Below are 17,020 nucleotides of genomic sequence, written 5' to 3'. Positions count from 1 at the left end.
GCAGCTGTAGTTTTCCCAGGGTTAATTACCTTTCACTGCTCTCTCTAAATGAGTCAGCTGTTCCTGTCATTAAACAACTCCACTCTATCTCTGCTCCTCTGTCCTCCACACACATGTGCACACGGGTGCACACGTTCACACACACACACACGTTCACACACACACACATTCACCCATACACATATAGAGACCCACCTTTGTTTTTCTTCCATTATCCCTTGCGTCTGGTGATCGAACAAAAGGCGATTAAAACCTTAATTATTTGAATATTACAGTGACTTTGATCACTTTACTAATCAGTCAGCCGCTCCATTGAAATGGGGGTTTCTGTCTTTTTATTTATGCCACTGATATATATGCAGATAGAAGGCAGTATTCCCCATACACCTCCCCTACCCTGTTGAAGCAAAATAATACCAATCTGTCAAGGTCTTATTCTAAACAGCCCCCTTTAGTACTAATTGAGTATATATAGGAAGCAAACATGTTCACATATGTGCACACAAACACAGGCGTATACGCACAAACACGCAGACACACACACAAACATAGAGTCCAGCTCTGATATAGTTGTGCTGTCATCAATTCTGAACAATCTGTCTGCTTACTGAGCTCAGTGGCTTAGGATGTTGGGGGAGTTTTAAGTGATTTTTGCCACTGTATGGTAAAATCCCTTGGCCACCTGGATTACAAACTCTAGTCCTTTAACTCATGCCAGTATAAATCCGTGTTAACTCGGATTTACCTCTGGCATATGAATTCTCAATCTGCGTAAGCTTTGTTTGGAATGAGTCGAACATAAGTATTTCGTGCGGTAAGGATGCCCAATGGTGAATTCCTATTTCTGTGAAACACATACTGGGATAGATAGTTTGTGGCTAAATCAGTAATCTGAATAACTAGGAAAAAGCCTTAAGTGGTGTTTTATTACACTCGAGAGGTGAGGACCCGCGTGGCCGATCACAGCCAGGTGGAAGTGCTGCACGTGACCATGGTGACGGATGTAAACTCAGAGCTGTGGTCAAGAGTTTAATCAGATTCCTTATACCAAGATTCTGCTTTGCTTATTGTCAGACACACATTATTTGCTCAGTTGTTCAAACACAAGCCCTGGTTTGCTACCAAAGCGATCATGATAAAATAAAATATGGCGTGAGCAGCCTGGAGGATCTAAATTAAGTATTATCCAATATCCATACAATCTCTCACACTCACACATCCATACGCACACACAGACTTCTGGGCGAGCAGAGTTAAGCCAGACTATTTTGTACTTAAAAGGTTAGCAGGGCTGTTTTGTGAGTTTGATCCACGCTTGCCAAATCAGCAGATGGCCCATGAATATGATTATATGCATCAATAAAAGGAGTAATCTTTAACAAAATGTAAATTTGACTTAAGTCCAGGGTTTAATATACGCGATGGACTTTAACCCACTTTCCAGCCTGACAGTGGAGCATGATAAGCTAATGCACTTACAATTTTTTTTTTGTATTACAGCAATCACTAATGATCCTCCAGTGCTACTATTCAGAGATCAAAAAGAGGAGTCCAAGGGGGAAGGTACATGATATCTGCACAGCGTTCAAAATGTGTCGAAACAGCATCTATTCACTTCTGAGAGAGTATTTTAACAGTTCAGCAATCGATACAAACTGAGTCTGGCTGCTTAACAGGATCCTCTCTTGTGCTGTCATGCTCTATTATGCATTTCAGTGATTTTTAGATAAATCCTTGGACGACACTGAGTCAAGCTGTACTCAAGGATCAACAACAATACAGGCAGAGACGCAAAAAAAACCCAAAAAACAACCTTTTGTGATAAAAGTCACAGCTCCGACACAATCCAGCATCGAGTGCACATAACATTAAGCGCGAGGCAAGAGAGCGGCTTACAGAAAGAAACGGAGAGAAAAAAGTTTTTAGCAGCAATTCAGAAGTTAAGAATCGTCAAGTACTACATGGTGATTTTATTCTGAGTCACATAAAACAGCATCTCTGTTACTGACCCCTTCCAATGAAGCTACTTATCTGAGCCTGAGGCTTACACAGCACAGCACATCCTCACAGAGACGAACAGCATCACTTGTCTCCCACATCTAAACGCACTCATGTTAACATGTCCGACAGGGCAGAATCGCAAGCTCGACTTACCATGCCCCCTTTAGCCTTTGTTTTGCCTCTCATAGTGACGTCGGGGAAGAGACGGAGCAGAAGGATGTCGAGGTGGGGTACAGGGGTAGTCCAGAGTCTCGCTGCTGAGAGAGTGTGTTTGGTTTGCTGTATGTGTGTGTGTGTGCAGGGACACTGTGATATTCACCCGAAACGCTAAGCTTTTTTTTTTTTTTTTTTTGTAGCCTTTGTGTCATTCACTTAACAACCAATCTCATTAGCTGCTGGGCTACAATGGGCTGAATTATTTTTTGTGTAAATACACCACATGGTGAAAAACAAGGATTCACCCCCAGAACCAAAAAAATAAATAAATGTAAAAAAAAAAAAAAAGAAAAGAAAAGAAAAAAAAAGATTACTAGAAAGAACAGGCTGAATAAGAATTGATTAAGATGGTCGTTTAGAGTGATTTCAGTTGATAAGTGAGATTTATACTCCTCGGGGTCTACAGCAAAGAGAGTGTAAATGTTTAATAATGTGACTGTAATTAATATAACCTTGTGATATATACATGTAGCCTTGACTTGATGATAGCAGTAGCTAAGAGAGGATGAATGGATGGATGTTCAGAAGCACTCCTACTCAGCTTTTGAAAAAATCTTAAAGGATTAAAGAGGTAAATCGTATGACGATGGGTAACAAACGCGCATAGAAAAACTGGTTGTTATAAAAAATCTTGTACATTTAGTTCCTTTAAGCAAATCTCTGGCTGCAGTGCTTATTGGTGCGAAACCATGAATCCATGCAAAATGTAACTATTGTAAGCACTTGAAGTCATGACAGCTGTCTATAAGCATCAGGGACATGTCTATTGGCCAACTTGACCCTTGTTAGAAAACAAAACAAATACAAAAAGAGAATACTGCAGCCTGGGACTGCCGAGCCGGGTCACTGGAGATTTTCCAGACAAACGCCGCACAGGGGAGGGGAGGGGAGGAAGAATAAAAAGGACAGGCTCAGAATCTCATTTTAACAGACCGCACACAATCTGGGCTCCCACAGAACTATCTCTGCCTGACCGCTTTCTATTTATCCCTTATCAGTGTTTACCAACCGCTAGTTTTCTTTCATTCACACTGTGAGGCAGTTCTCTTACTATCAGTCAACAGCTGACACCGTGGAACAGCCTCAAAGGCAAGAGGAAGGGATCAAAACTAAACCAAAGCTGTTTAAACAATACAACAGAGGAAATAAATTCATAAATCCTAATTCTTCCCAACCCACAAGGGTATAAGCAGATCCTTTATAGTTAGGCCAACAAACAAAACCACAGCCAATGAGGTACATTACAATCAAGGTAAATTCTGAAATATATTTTTAAAAAACGAGAGGGGCTGGAAATAAAAAAAACCCATGTAATATTAATTTGGGTACATTTCATAGTCTTGCCTTGTCAAGCAAATATAACTGTTCACTGAAAGGGTTTCTCTTCTTGTGTTTTATTATTATCTTTATTTGGATAAATCTCAACCTCGTTAACATTTTGAAATTTTACTGTGAGACAGAAAACACACGACTAACATATTATCAAGATTTTACAAAACGTTCTAATGATCATTCAATGCCTTGTTAGGTTTTAGAGTGTCTGGTTGGGATCAGTCCACTTCTGAAGGAAAAAAGCAGAAAGAAATTATTTAAAATTACACTGAAAGCCTATGTAATTTATATAATGAGGATTACGGTTATCTAGGATTCTACGCACTTAATTATATATTATAATATTTAATTTACTATAGGCTGAAATCTAATTTATGCAATATTATTAGTAATTTTTCAAAGTGATATATTACCATGGTCACAAATTCATAAAAATACATGGATTATACATTTACACAAGGCTCATTTTGAACAATTACTAGAGGCTTCATGAATAGATAATTAGAAATAAAACATGTTAACAAAAACTAAAGAGAGAGGAAATAATTTGAAAGGTATATATCACACTGTTGCTTTACATTTCTTTTTCCAGCAGGACACACAAACAGCACTGTTTTTTTTCTGTAATACTGTTCAAAAGTTAAGTAATTAATTACATTTATCCTTTCACCAGCTGCTCAACAGCAGATGGATCATTTCTGAGACCTTGCTGAATTAAATCCACATAATTCATTTTCCTGGATTAACTAACTGAAGTTTGAGCAGGGTACAAAACAGGTAACACAATATGTATCAGATTCACATGTATGCTCAGCTTTTTCCCTGCGCGATTTTGTCGTTTATATCGTCTACAACCAACAGTGGTTGATTTATGATCTAATTCCGAAATTAGAAATGAAAAGATCACTAGAAGAATAACTTTATATATTTAAATTTATTTGCAAAATTGGTCTAAATACGTTTTTCTTTCTCAGACATTGAGAATAAGTTTGTGAGCTCTGGGCAGCAGGTACCATGGACAGTTCCTGGAGGCGAGCAGAGGTTACATTTATGGGTTGTGTAGCAACTAACATCCTGCTTTGAAGCGGAGGGTGGGGAGCAGAGAGGAATAATGGCTCTTACTTATCACTGCTTTGCCACACATCCCTGCCATAGTCTGTGCTGCTTTTGTAATTAAAACAAAGCGCGGAGGTGCAACTTTATAACCTCGCTCACAGGTCCTGCCTTCACATGTTATCGTCTTTGAAGAACATGCCAAACTTTTTTTCCGCAGGATTAGCGAGATGTGACGGTGTTACACAAAGCTGCGTTATCTAACGTCTTTTGTTGGTCTTTTTCTTGTTTGTTGAGAGATGCGAGGCTTCCATGAAATAAGCTGATGGAGTTGTGATTAAATGGAGGCTAACAAGCAGAATGTTAACCGGCGTTGCAATTTATTTCACAACCAAAAAGGTTTTCACTGAAATACTCCAAACCTAAAAAATTATTTAACACCTCAATCACAGAGTATAATGTCTCTAAAAAACATGTCGATAGATATAACCAGAAGATATAGCAGATGTTGTTAGTTTACACAATTTTTTTTGACTCCAGGCTAATTTCTGTTTTTTTCTTGTTGTTGTTCGAGAGAATAAATATCAAAATTTAATAGGGCACTGAAGTTGTGATTTTATCAGGAGGACTATAAGTTCATCCACTAATGCAGGCCAAACTCTGCTCTCGTTTTTGTTTTTTTAAATTTGTTTATCAGTGATCAACTTAAAGTTGGGTCATCAAGCAGAGCCATTAGTGTGCCGCAAGTTACTAGTAAATGATGAACTTTTCCTACCAGCATCCATTCTCCTAAATCAATAGTTGCTCTGGAAACTGTCGAGTGCTTTGCCCCTTCTGAATTTGTTCAAAGCTAAGGCTTGCCCACGTATAACACAAAAGTTCATTTGTAGCCTGTATTACTATCACTCAACATCCAGAATTAGCATATAGTTTTAAACTTTGCCACAGTAACAATGCAAATAATTACAAAAATTCGGAACAGAATGTGTTTCTTTTGCCCTGCTGAATTTCTTAAATCTAAAAGTTTCCCACTAAGTGAAAAACAAAAGCTGATTTGTAGATAATATTACTATCGCACTACACTCAACATTAGCATATAGTTTTCAAACTTTGCCACAATTACAGAAAGCCTGAACAGGATGCAATAAAATACTTCAACCGACTGTTCAAATATGTTATTGGAACACAGAGTCAATGTTTAAGTGCATTAGGCTCAGTGGTCTTGTATGTACAGCTGTCACTGTCAAAGCCACAGGCAACCTGACAATGCTTTGTCTCTGCACACAATACGAACATGTGCTCCTCTAAGACAAGCTTATACTCCACACAAATGCTGTGAATTTAATCTAGATAGACAGTATCTCATGCTATCTGGATGATCAAAAATAGGTCATGCCTCTCAAAAAACAGTTCGAGCCATTTAATCTCCTCTCAAACTGTCTGTAACCTGGACAGAAGCTGCGCTCGCTTTCCAGCAAAGATTTTAAGAACACTGATTTGTATCAAGCAAACAATGTTCACCGCCAGTGCAGTGTTTTTTTTTTTTCAAAATGCTCCCTGACACAGTTCAAAAACAATTGCCAGAATAATACTGCTTCACATAATCTTGTAAAATCCACAGAACACAAGTTTAGCTGCTGGGTAAATCTCTGTAAATCTGAGTAAGTTTCCAACACTTGTACGTTTCAGCCCCTGTTTTCAGATTTCACATGACAGCGTCTATCAGCGTGAGCTAAAAGGCTTGTCGTTCACATACGCGATACACAGTATCAGTGGTGATAAACACTGACCAAACTGACAGTATTTTAAATAAAAAGAACTTTGACACCAACCTAGTGCTGTGATCCAAAAAGTTTGATTTTCTCCCAGTCTCTTGATAGCTGAGCTGGTGCTGTGGCTTTGAAAGGTAGTCCCCAGGAATATGACATACTGTGCCTTTGACAGCCTCGAGATAAGCACCTGCGTTCGGGTCCCTTTTTACGTCACACCTCCCCATTCACAGCCCTTCAACATGATGCACATTTGCACATCAACAGCCACCAACCCCCCTCCTCGCTCTACTCCCACATCCGCAAAACACACAAACAGGCACACAAGAAGGCAGATGCGCGCACTAGCCTCTACTCATGCGCGCGTACACTCGCACAGACGCACGCACAGACAGCCACAGATTTACTGAAAATGCTACATACATGCGGGCAAACACACACATGTGCACATAATACTCACAGGTGATTTAAAAGAAATATTAATTTTAAAAAAATGTTCTTCTTCCTCCGTTCAGCCTTGTTCATATATCGATCCTTGCTGTGTTTAGAGAAAAAAAAAACTTTCACTTGCTTTGTCATAAGACCGGGGCATATGCCCTCCCAAGCTCCTCATACATCACTCATCATGCAAATGAGAGGGAATGTCACTCCTCAGCAGCAGATGGCCAGGGATGATAACAATGGCTCAACAGACCAGTTTCAATGTCTGCGACTTTATCGCTACGGCAACAACAAAAATAGATGATATGAAATCCTTGTCTGTTAATTTGATTTCCCCCCCCTTTATAATGTTTGTACCTGTCAGTCTGTTTCATTTCTCCTGGACCATTTGAATGTAAAAGCTTTTGTCCGGGGCTTCTCTGTCACAAGAAGTCTGGCTATCAGTAAAAGGCAGAGACCTGGAAATTATTTTTGGTGACTACGGAAGGCTGCTGTTATTCAAGTAATTAGGTGTAATTCCTCCCTGTAGGCCATGTTAGCCTCCTGAGTTAGCTCATGCGTTCGACAAGGCCTGGATAGAGATGGGGGGGGGAGAGAATAAAAGAAGAAAAGGGGCCCCGAGAAATCACAAATGCAGCTTTTCAAACACCCCCCCAGCCAAAGTGATGTCACCCTGCGTCCTGCTGACTCCTGTTCATACAAGCCCCTATAGCAGAGAGTAAACAGTGGAAGCGTTTAGCAAACAGGGCCAGATTACAATGACAAAGGCAACCACACTTCTGGGTGGAGCCTGGGGCGAGGGGGGCAAAAGAGGGGAGGGGGGGTGGTATGGTGTGGCTCAGGATTTAAAATAAGTGATACCCATGAGGGGGCCCCCCCTCGCCCCTCAAGATCCAAGCGGAGCCCTTCCCCAGCTGATGGTAGGGGCCACCCAAACATGCTTATCTGTCGGTGATGTCCCCCCCAGTCCCCAGGGACTGACGTGTGAACACAATATGTAATAATAATGTATTTTCAGTTCTTTTTTCTGTGATTTGTGCATTTGGTTATGCAAGGCTGGGGACTTGAGGATGGAGAATATCATTACTTAAGGTTTGGCAGTTGATCATCACCTTGTTTAATGCCTCATTTGAAAGTCTAATTTCTAACTGTCTTCAAGAGCCAATTCATGGTACACTGTGAAAGAGACATACAAAGAGAGTAGACTTGCTCAGTTTTCTCCCCCCTTTTTTGCACGATTTGTGCCTGATAATCATACAAACATATGAAAGTAAAAGAATCAACAATCTAAGCATCTTATCAAATAACATGTTTCTTTGTTTGCGAATGCAGACAATCTCGCTGCGGGGACACAACAAGCTTGTTCTGGGGATGATTATTTTGTGTCCTGAGCTATAAACATCAGGAGAATACACAAAAAGAATCAAGTCATGTAAAGCAATCTTGACGAATTGTGGGAGAGCGACATATTGAAGACTAACACCACACCACCATTACAAAATGCAACATTTTCTTTTGGCCCTAACATCTGTTCAAATCTGTTAAATCTGTTAAAAAGGGAGATAGAGAGAGCAGGCATAAAACATAAACTAGTGTTTTGTCAAGCTATTTCATCAACTGAAAATGTGGGCATAACTGGTGAGAGCTGATGGAGAAATGAAAGAGGAGTGGGTTGGACAAAATTACATGTCAAACAAGGGTTCACATTTAAAAAGTCCTGCTCATATTTGTAGAAAGTGTTTGATTGCATTTAGAAGGGTATTACAATGGGTCACATCTGTGTCTAAAAGCTTTTCGCATTCTGCTGCAAATTATGTAAGCAAAGTGAAGGGTCACAGCACCCTGTTGTTTTGAGCACTATACCTTCCTCCTGTGAAACCTACACAAATATGTTTAACTGAATTCTTCTAATGCACTGCGGGATCAAAATGTCAGCAGTATAACTTCAACAAACCCCCTCACTCCAACACCCCGCCCCTTTGATTTCAACAAAGCAACGCGACTAATTTCGCATGGCAGCCCGTACACCCGAACAACAATGCACATTCACACTGTGCCATTGAATATGATAGACGTGTAAAAATCTATATTAAACTGTGGTTAATTTCGGCTATAATGCTTTAAGCCCGGTCGAAAATGACACAAACGCTTCTTCTTGGTGGTACTGAACCCTCATTGTGCAACCACTTGATGCCGCTTGTTCATCACAGAAAGTCACATAAAAGGACTGAATTAAAATTTTAAAAAAATATTTGCATATGCAAATACAAGGAAGCAAACATAAGTACATGTTGTTGATATGGCTCCAGGACGTAGAACTATCTTTATGTTAATGTCAGCAGACAGGGAATATTCTTTTGAAAATACAGTACATTTTTCATGGGGATCATTATCTACACTGCACGTCACTGTGTCTCAGTTAAAAGAAATGATTAGATTACTTCCCAGCAATCCCCTTTGGGGCGATCTGTGTGTGTGACCGTGGGCAACCTTACAATATGTTTATTCAGTGTCCTTTGAAGACACTTCAATAACGTATCAAATGTTTTATGGAGAAATATAGGTCTCAAACCTATTCAAACCTTATCTGCCTTATATGGATGCCTTTGGAACTCGCTTCTGTTATATCTGCATTTTATTGTCCAAAGTCACTAAATCTTCCTCTCATGGGGTATAGAATAATCAGGCAGTCCTCAAAAACAAATGAAGTGACTAACTGCGACGGTCGGGTGACATGACCCACAAATAATATCACGTTACACAATATGAATCTCTATATCTATGATATTGACACAATGAGATTTTTGATAAATAATCTTCAGTAATGTGGATATAATGACTAAGTGGGTAAAGGCAAGAACAAGTTGAACAGTCTGGCAAGTTCAGAAAATTAAATCACTTAACTATAATGCATGTACTGGATTACTGTCACTACATTATCTTGTGTTTATTATTAACACGATATCAATGTTTGTTTTGTAATATTGCTCTTGTGAGTATCATATATTGCGACACCCACACTCTCATATCATGATGACGCTTTATATCGTATATATGATACACAGTCCTAGTTATTGTCCGATGACACAGTTTTACTAGATGTGACAGGTAACTAAACAATTAAGGCTCTATTTCTCATGCAAATACGTTAAAGTCAGTTGTTTCCATAAATATAATTAATTAAAATGGTTGTTGTTAATAATTATCATTATAATTGCAGGTCTAAATTATTTACCATATCAGCACCAATGAGAAGTATCAGTTAGGCCACAAGGGGGTTACTACTTGCACTCTACATACACTCCCCTTAAATGAGAGCAGAGATAATGAGCCATAGATCCAGATTTACAAGATGTGACAGATGACCGACCTTAAAAATCACAAATAAGGCTGTATACTGGTGCAGTGCACTGCTAACGCCTAAAGCCACATGGATCTAGATCATGTGGGATTCTTTATATATAACTACATGTTTAAATCATCCATCTAATCTAACAAAAAGCATCACTCATAAGTGGTCACTACTGGTTCCTTACATCCCCCTGCCCTGAGATGATTGCTTACATCTAAGAAATCAATGCATGACCGGTCAGTCGATGGCTGGCTTTTGTAGTCCGCGGGCCGTGCACTCATTGTGTTGTGTCATTGAGAGGTTAGGTCCAGATCTGGGCGTCTCTGGGGGTCCCTGCCCATCTTTTCTACTCAGGCGGGCAGACAATGAAGCAGACACGCCTATAAATGGCCAGATAGGAGCTTGGATGTTCAGCCAAGAAAACGAGCATCTAAACAATGGTAACAGGTGTGTATAATGCGTGCTTTGATAATGACCTTGGTGGCCGTAATAGTATGTCTAGACACAACTAACAGGAGGCATTTCTGTCTGGTCTCAGAAGTCCTGTGGGGGCTCAATTGCAAGATCCTAAGGAGTAGATATTGGTTGGTTGTTAGTCATTAAAGCTAAAAGAAAAATGGTCTCAGATGATGTAGCATAGAGAAAGAACTGTTTTACCTCAACACACGAGAAGCACCAGAAAAAGTTAAGTCTGCCACTTGACAGGGTTTTCTTTTCTTTTTTTTTCTGTCTTCAAAGTATTTGTGGGTTAGTTTGCATAATAAGCTAAAATCATCTTGAGTATTCAGAGATATGCACTTGAGTAAATAGAAAAAAAAACTCCATTAATGTGGATGGCTTGCAATTTTTGATTGCGCCAGATACAGGAAGCTTGCTGACATGAACTAAAATGCAAATGCCCTTTGAGCAAAACAAAGAAATTGATTATGAAGTAAGTTTCTTCAGCGCAAGTAGCTGCGTTTGAGTGATTAATGGGGGTGGGTCATTGATTTCCTTTTGTTTAGATCTTGGTTAACTTTCTGGAGACACAATTATAATTTGTTTCCAAACAATAAATCCAATCTAGCTTGAGCAAATTAAATTTCCCTATGGCCTCTTCTGTGTCATTTTACATCTGAAATGGATTGTTATCAAAAGGCATTGCATGTAAATGTCTCCTGTTTTCTGTTTATATTTGTTACATTTCTGATTAGATATTGTTTGTCTCAGTATGTCGGAAGGTGAGCAGCCCCTAAGATTAGAAGGAGCTGTTTACGAGATCTGCATGACTTGTCAGCCATGGTGCCAAAGGGTTAATCTACCAATTCTCACTTCAATAGCTGTATGTCACACGCATCAACATTTCTGATGAGCCATGTCTCTACAGTATATGTGGAGAAAAACTGTCTACATGTTGACTGAAACACGGCGAAATGCGGTGTATTTGTCGAACGAGCACACATTGTCTATCTCTACATTAGCTCTGCTCAAGGTTGGGGAAATGTTTTTGAGTTATCGCAGCACAATGTACTTTATATTTCTGCGCATTTGCAAGTCAAATCGCAGTGTGTTACAGACTACTTATTGAAAGGCTTTTGCCACATTCTTCAGCTTTTACAACTTTGAAAAACTTCCCCAGATCCAGACATTTATACTTCCTGATTTCTCGCATCATCTCTCCCAGATAGTGATAATACGATTTCTGTGTTTTTCGCTGTTGAGAAACAAACTGGATTATGAACAGATCACTACATAAACAGCTTTCTAAAAGGAGGCAGCTATTTTAAAAAAGGCTGAAGAAATGCAAAGAGGGATTTAAATTTTAATTTGAATTTATTCCAGCAAGTGAAAGGTTCTTTTGAGAGGGGATTTCAGCAAAGATGATGGTATTTAAAAGTGATAAACAAGCATCTAAACCTCCAGTGGAAAACAGTCATTTTGCTTCTTTCTAGTGTAGGGGAGGAATTGGGCTTGCTATGGTCACATCCAAAAAATAAGAATAAGTAATAGTAGTAATTAAAATGTAAATAAGCGAGATCCATGGAGATATTTCCACTGATTTCTGTCATAAATTGTGTAATTAACATTTTGTCTTGACACACCTTGTGACTCTGGATGTATAGCGTTATGTCCTCAGGTGCATATTCATGTTCTCTGTGTACTTGGCATTGCGTATTTTATACTTTACATGGATGCTTTAAAAAATCTTTCACACTTATCACATGCAATTTAAATCCTGTGCCTCAACACTGGAGAGGAACATCAGGCTAAGTTCAAAATTAAATGCCTTACAAATTAGGACTTGTGTTAATTAAGGACTGTTGTTGTGCTGCTTGAGACCGTATCAGGAGAAATCTGGTGAATTTTCAGATATATGTGATTCTCTCCGGGGCAGCTGCAGTGTCACATTTATCTGACAAAGGATGACTAACCGAGGTTGTCATCTATTATATTCATAATATATGGATTATAATGATGTGACTGGATTTTCAAATGTTTCCATTCTCTTGTGGATGACCACTAAACTTAAGCAGAGAAACCTATGCCACACAAGAAAGACAAAGAGTTACATCATTTTGTTGAACAGTTAATCCGATCATGGACAGTGTTTGTGCATTTGCTATCTTCGGAAAATGCCAGCAAAGGCGCTAAGTAAACCTATTTTACAAGACTCCCTCACAAGGATACAGTGCCAGTATCGGGATAAAATTTCACACAGCGGCATGGCTCAGTCACATAACCTAAGCAGGCTTAGGAAAATGGAACACTACAAAGTATTGCACTTTCTTCCTGTATGTGTGCTGCGGCATACACAAAATGCTCGGATGACTGATGTGAGTTTTTTTAGCATGAAAGCCAAAGTGAACTAATGGCTGAATAGCATGTAGATACTGTTGTTAATGCTCTGAGTTGTTTAAAATGGTAGATTATGGAAGTGTGCACCTGGCATTCTGCAGGCTAGCCTGGCAACACTCCTCCCTTATAATTATAATGAACACACAGTAATTCAGGGTTGAGGCTGAAATACGAATGATGTCCTCTGAGACAGCTTGTTTTAATGGGTATGCAGAAGAGTTCCTAGAAGTGCAGATGGCAGATGCAATGCCTTTTAAGCTATTTACAGATTGTACACTACAAGGTATGGAAGAGACCCATAGTGTGAGGCCATATTGCTATCGCCATGCTCCTGGATTAGACATTACGCTGTCTCGTGAACCACTAATGAAGGCTTAAGATATATTTTAGAGTTTGTTTACCACAATATTGATAGCTTATTACACTAACAAGTTAGGAAGCAGCATAGGAGAGAGGACAGGAGCCTGTTTGTTTCATCTGAATACCCCACTGTTCTTACTTTGTCCACATAGGGGTGCATTTGCTCAGAACTTGGGCCCTCATGTAGTGTTTCATTACAGCATGTCAGAAGCCTAATTTTAGTTTTTTAAGAAGAGTAAAAATAAAATCATTAAGATACCGTAGCCCCACATTTAACACTCTATGGACCAGAATAGACTTACTCTTCAAATAAGACGAGAGCCAAAACGCTACATAAAATAGAATAAATGATAAAGAACAGCCATGTGTCCCTTTTGTTTGAGCGTTTTTTGCTTCATCTTCACATAAACACTACGCAAAACCTCCAGGCCTGCCTCCTCCAGAAATCCATAGTGATGTCAATGTACATGAATTAAATGTAAAAAAGAAAAAAAAAATGTCTCGTAATTATAGTTTCAACACATATACTGACAATGTCTCACTCATTATAACAAAAGCTAAATGCATACCTGTCTGCAATGAAAATATGCCGCCCGTGTAGAAATCTGCCTTTACATACAGTATAGCTAATATATCTCCATCCCTGGCACCGACCCAAACCCTTATAAAAGAGCGTGGAGCCTTTGAATCAGCCCACTGCTGTGATACAAGAGCAGGTATTGCGACAACCAAAATGTTAACTCGAAGAAAAAGTTTTGCCGCATTAAAGTCACATAGGAGCCACATTAGCATGTGAAAAGAATAAACAGAGGCATTCTCAGTTACACACTCCACCTGGCTGCGAACCAACGTCCTTGTCAGAAGTCCACCCACCGCACTGGCTAACACTGAAAGACCTCCTGGGGACCGCAGTGACCATTCACTCGCTTCTCTCTTTTTCCCATGCACCTGTGACTGTTTTTGTATTTGCTATTTTTTGCTTTGTCTTTTTCTGGCAACACTGTATCATCGGAGACACACTTTCCCTCAAAAGGAATTCTCCTGCCCAACAATGTGGTTTGTTTGTTCACCGGATATGGCAGGCCAGAGAGTCAAATGGAAAAAACATATATATATAAATAAATAGGGAAAAAAAAAAAAAACAAGTCACTGCAGTAATAATTAACATTGCCATAAGAAAAAAAAAATGCTGAGAGACACAGCAGTATGAATGGACTTGAAATAAGAAAATAAGGTACTTTTTTTTTTTACCGACTGGTTTCTTGCCGAGTTGGGGGGCTTCACAGGTGCAGTTGGAAAGGCTCTCCTCCTTACTCTCCTCGGACGGCTCATCCGGCTTCTCCATGGTCCTGGACCTTAGAGAGCTGCTTTTCCATTTTCCAAAGGACTTTGCCACAATCGCTTTGTCCGCTCCTTTCATTGTTTTCTGTAAAACACATTTACAGCATGACTTCCCAGGTTTATCCCTCTTGTGAGCCATCTGCCCCCTTTTTTGGCTCTCAATAAACCTGGGCTCATCTTTCCCAAACCCAAAGTAAGGGAGAATTAGGGCATTGTGTGCATATGCATTCTCTTAAGCATTCCAGAAAATTTCCTGATTGCCCTGGCATCTTTTTTTAGAGAGAAGCGCTTGGACATTGTTTTTCCTCCTGACATTTTGCAATCCTGTGTGGAGAGTGTGCTACTGATTGAAACAGTATAAAACAATACTTTTGCAAAGTACCCGCACAGTAAACAGTAGATGGAGACCGGGGGAAAAAAAAACAAACAAACATGTTTTCACATTTAATCCAACTTAAAGGAAATAAAAATAGCACATTATGCCCTAATTGAGTGCTGTACAGTCCACAAATACTATTACAAGGCCGATCAGGATTAGCAATGGAACATACCTAGTTATCTATTTCTGAGTGCCAAGACTGCTAGCAGTGGGCAACTAAATTTCAAAAGCTGGCAAATCCAGTTGTCTCCTAAATACAGAAAGTACTTAAATCCAGAGCTAACAGAAGAAAAAGACGGATAAAGGGTGCTCTGCATATCACCGAAAAGCTTGTGCACTTTTCAGAATCACTGGCTAGGTTAAACAAATATGCTAAGTAGAGATCAAAACAATCCTTTGATCTGCAGCCTAGTTTCCAGAGGAATGGCTTGGCTGTTGTTGTAAATAACTTGTATAAATCTATATACCATTTGCCTTCAGGTAATATCAAAAGTGCCAGGGATTCACAGGCAAATACCTTGTGGTTAGGAAATAGATCAGATAAAAAGCGTATAAATATTTCAGCGACACAGCACTCTGTCATTTTCTGTATTACTGCTGAGTTCTTTTCTCAACCCCATACGATCACTTTTTGTTTTTTACGTTTAGCTCTACAGTAGAAAACGTGCGTGAGTAATATCCCAACAGCAAAATCACATTCTACCCCTTTCTATTTTGTAGCAAGGGCAAAAAAAAATATATTCCTACCTCCAGCATGCCATTCAGGTCAAACACAGTGTAAAACATTGTGCTGAAACTTCATACAAAAGAGGCTTGAAGAATCAGAATGCAGAAGCTATGCAACTTGCTGACTAACTTTGCCCTCTGTTTTGATCAAGCGCACAAAGAAAAACGCTTGTCCATTCAAAACAGACAGCATAACTCTTTTCAGAGAGGGGGGACCGTGAACAAACGAGGCCATGTCCTGAGCTGCAGTCAGTTTCCCGTCAGGCCTGCACAGTGCACGGTGAGGGCCACAGGGACTGGGACCGGCTGACACCACACTCACGGGCAACAGAACAACTTTTGTGCACACTATCCTCCTCTGGAGCTTTTTTTTTTTTCTTTCTACCCAAATTGGACAAGTGTGCTTTTTTGGGGGGTTTGCAGCTTGCTTTTCCCTTCAGCTCCTTTGGTCATACTACTGTACATTATCAAGTTGGCAAATCAGACAAACTAATACTTTCTGCAAGCTAATTTAATAGCAATATTATAGTGTTAAAACAGGAGGCTGTTGTTTTTATAATAAAACAAAGCAAATAACAAACAGAATACATCAGATTCCTGACTACTGACTACAAAGCTACACAAATGAAATTGTTAATCTAATAAAAACCCACATATTATTATTTAAGGCACAATTAAAGATACACATTTTTCCGATGCTAGCTACACAGGCTTACTAACTAGCTAACTGATCTCATGGCTGCCTTAACAAGCTTGATAAACAACTTAATCTTATCATTAGTCCAGCAAATATCCCAATAATATAAATTAAGCACAATTAAAGATACAAATGTAGCTTTGGAAAAAATATAAGCTAATTAGAAAATTCTGGCGCTAACTAGCATACACAAGTTTACTAACTAGCTAACCGACCTCCTAGCTGCCTTAATGAACTTGCTAACCAAATTAATGTTTTTAATGTTCAAGCAAAGATGCAGACAATATAAATTAAGCATGATAAGAGATACAAAATTGGCTTTGACAACATATACAATGCCAGTAGTGCTTATTTAAATAAAGCTGCTAGTAACTAGCTAACCTTGTTCCTAGCTGGCGTAACAAGCTTGCTATCAACCCCAATTTAACATTAAGTAAACTCAGTCAACTCGAGAATTGAAGCTGGTAAAGTTAAAACAGATTAAACAACCAGGCTGGATAAACTTTAGCACACAGCTT

The 17,020-nt window shown here is 39.3% G+C and overlaps 1 protein-coding gene across 13 annotated transcripts in view; it reads right to left on the bottom strand.

Annotated features, from left to right (window-relative positions):
• Positions 1 to 17,020, bottom strand: part of st18 (ST18 C2H2C-type zinc finger transcription factor) — a 44,757-nt gene that overhangs the window by 27,107 nt on the left and 630 nt on the right. For 2 of the 13 annotated variants that reach the window (XM_037083156.1, XM_037083157.1), the window contains exons 1-2: positions 15,252 to 15,404; positions 14,611 to 14,877 (exon numbers count right to left, since the gene is read on the bottom strand). In XM_037083156.1, coding sequence (XP_036939051.1) covers positions 14,611 to 14,839 — 229 coding nt within the window. In that variant the 5' untranslated portion in view covers positions 14,840 to 14,877; positions 15,252 to 15,404. Of the gene's footprint in view, positions 1 to 2,154; positions 2,281 to 6,434; positions 6,680 to 6,831; positions 7,025 to 14,597; positions 14,878 to 15,251; positions 15,405 to 15,826; positions 16,847 to 16,883; positions 16,907 to 17,020 lie in introns of those variants that run through there. The other 11 variants (XM_037083166.1, XM_037083161.1, XM_037083158.1 and 8 more) reach the window with 11 other exon arrangements.

This window comes from Acanthopagrus latus, chromosome 21 (genome assembly GCF_904848185.1).
Source record: "Acanthopagrus latus isolate v.2019 chromosome 21, fAcaLat1.1, whole genome shotgun sequence".
Taxonomy (NCBI): Eukaryota; Metazoa; Chordata; class Actinopteri; order Spariformes; family Sparidae; genus Acanthopagrus; species Acanthopagrus latus.
This window is presented reverse-complemented; position numbering and strand designations above follow the sequence as displayed.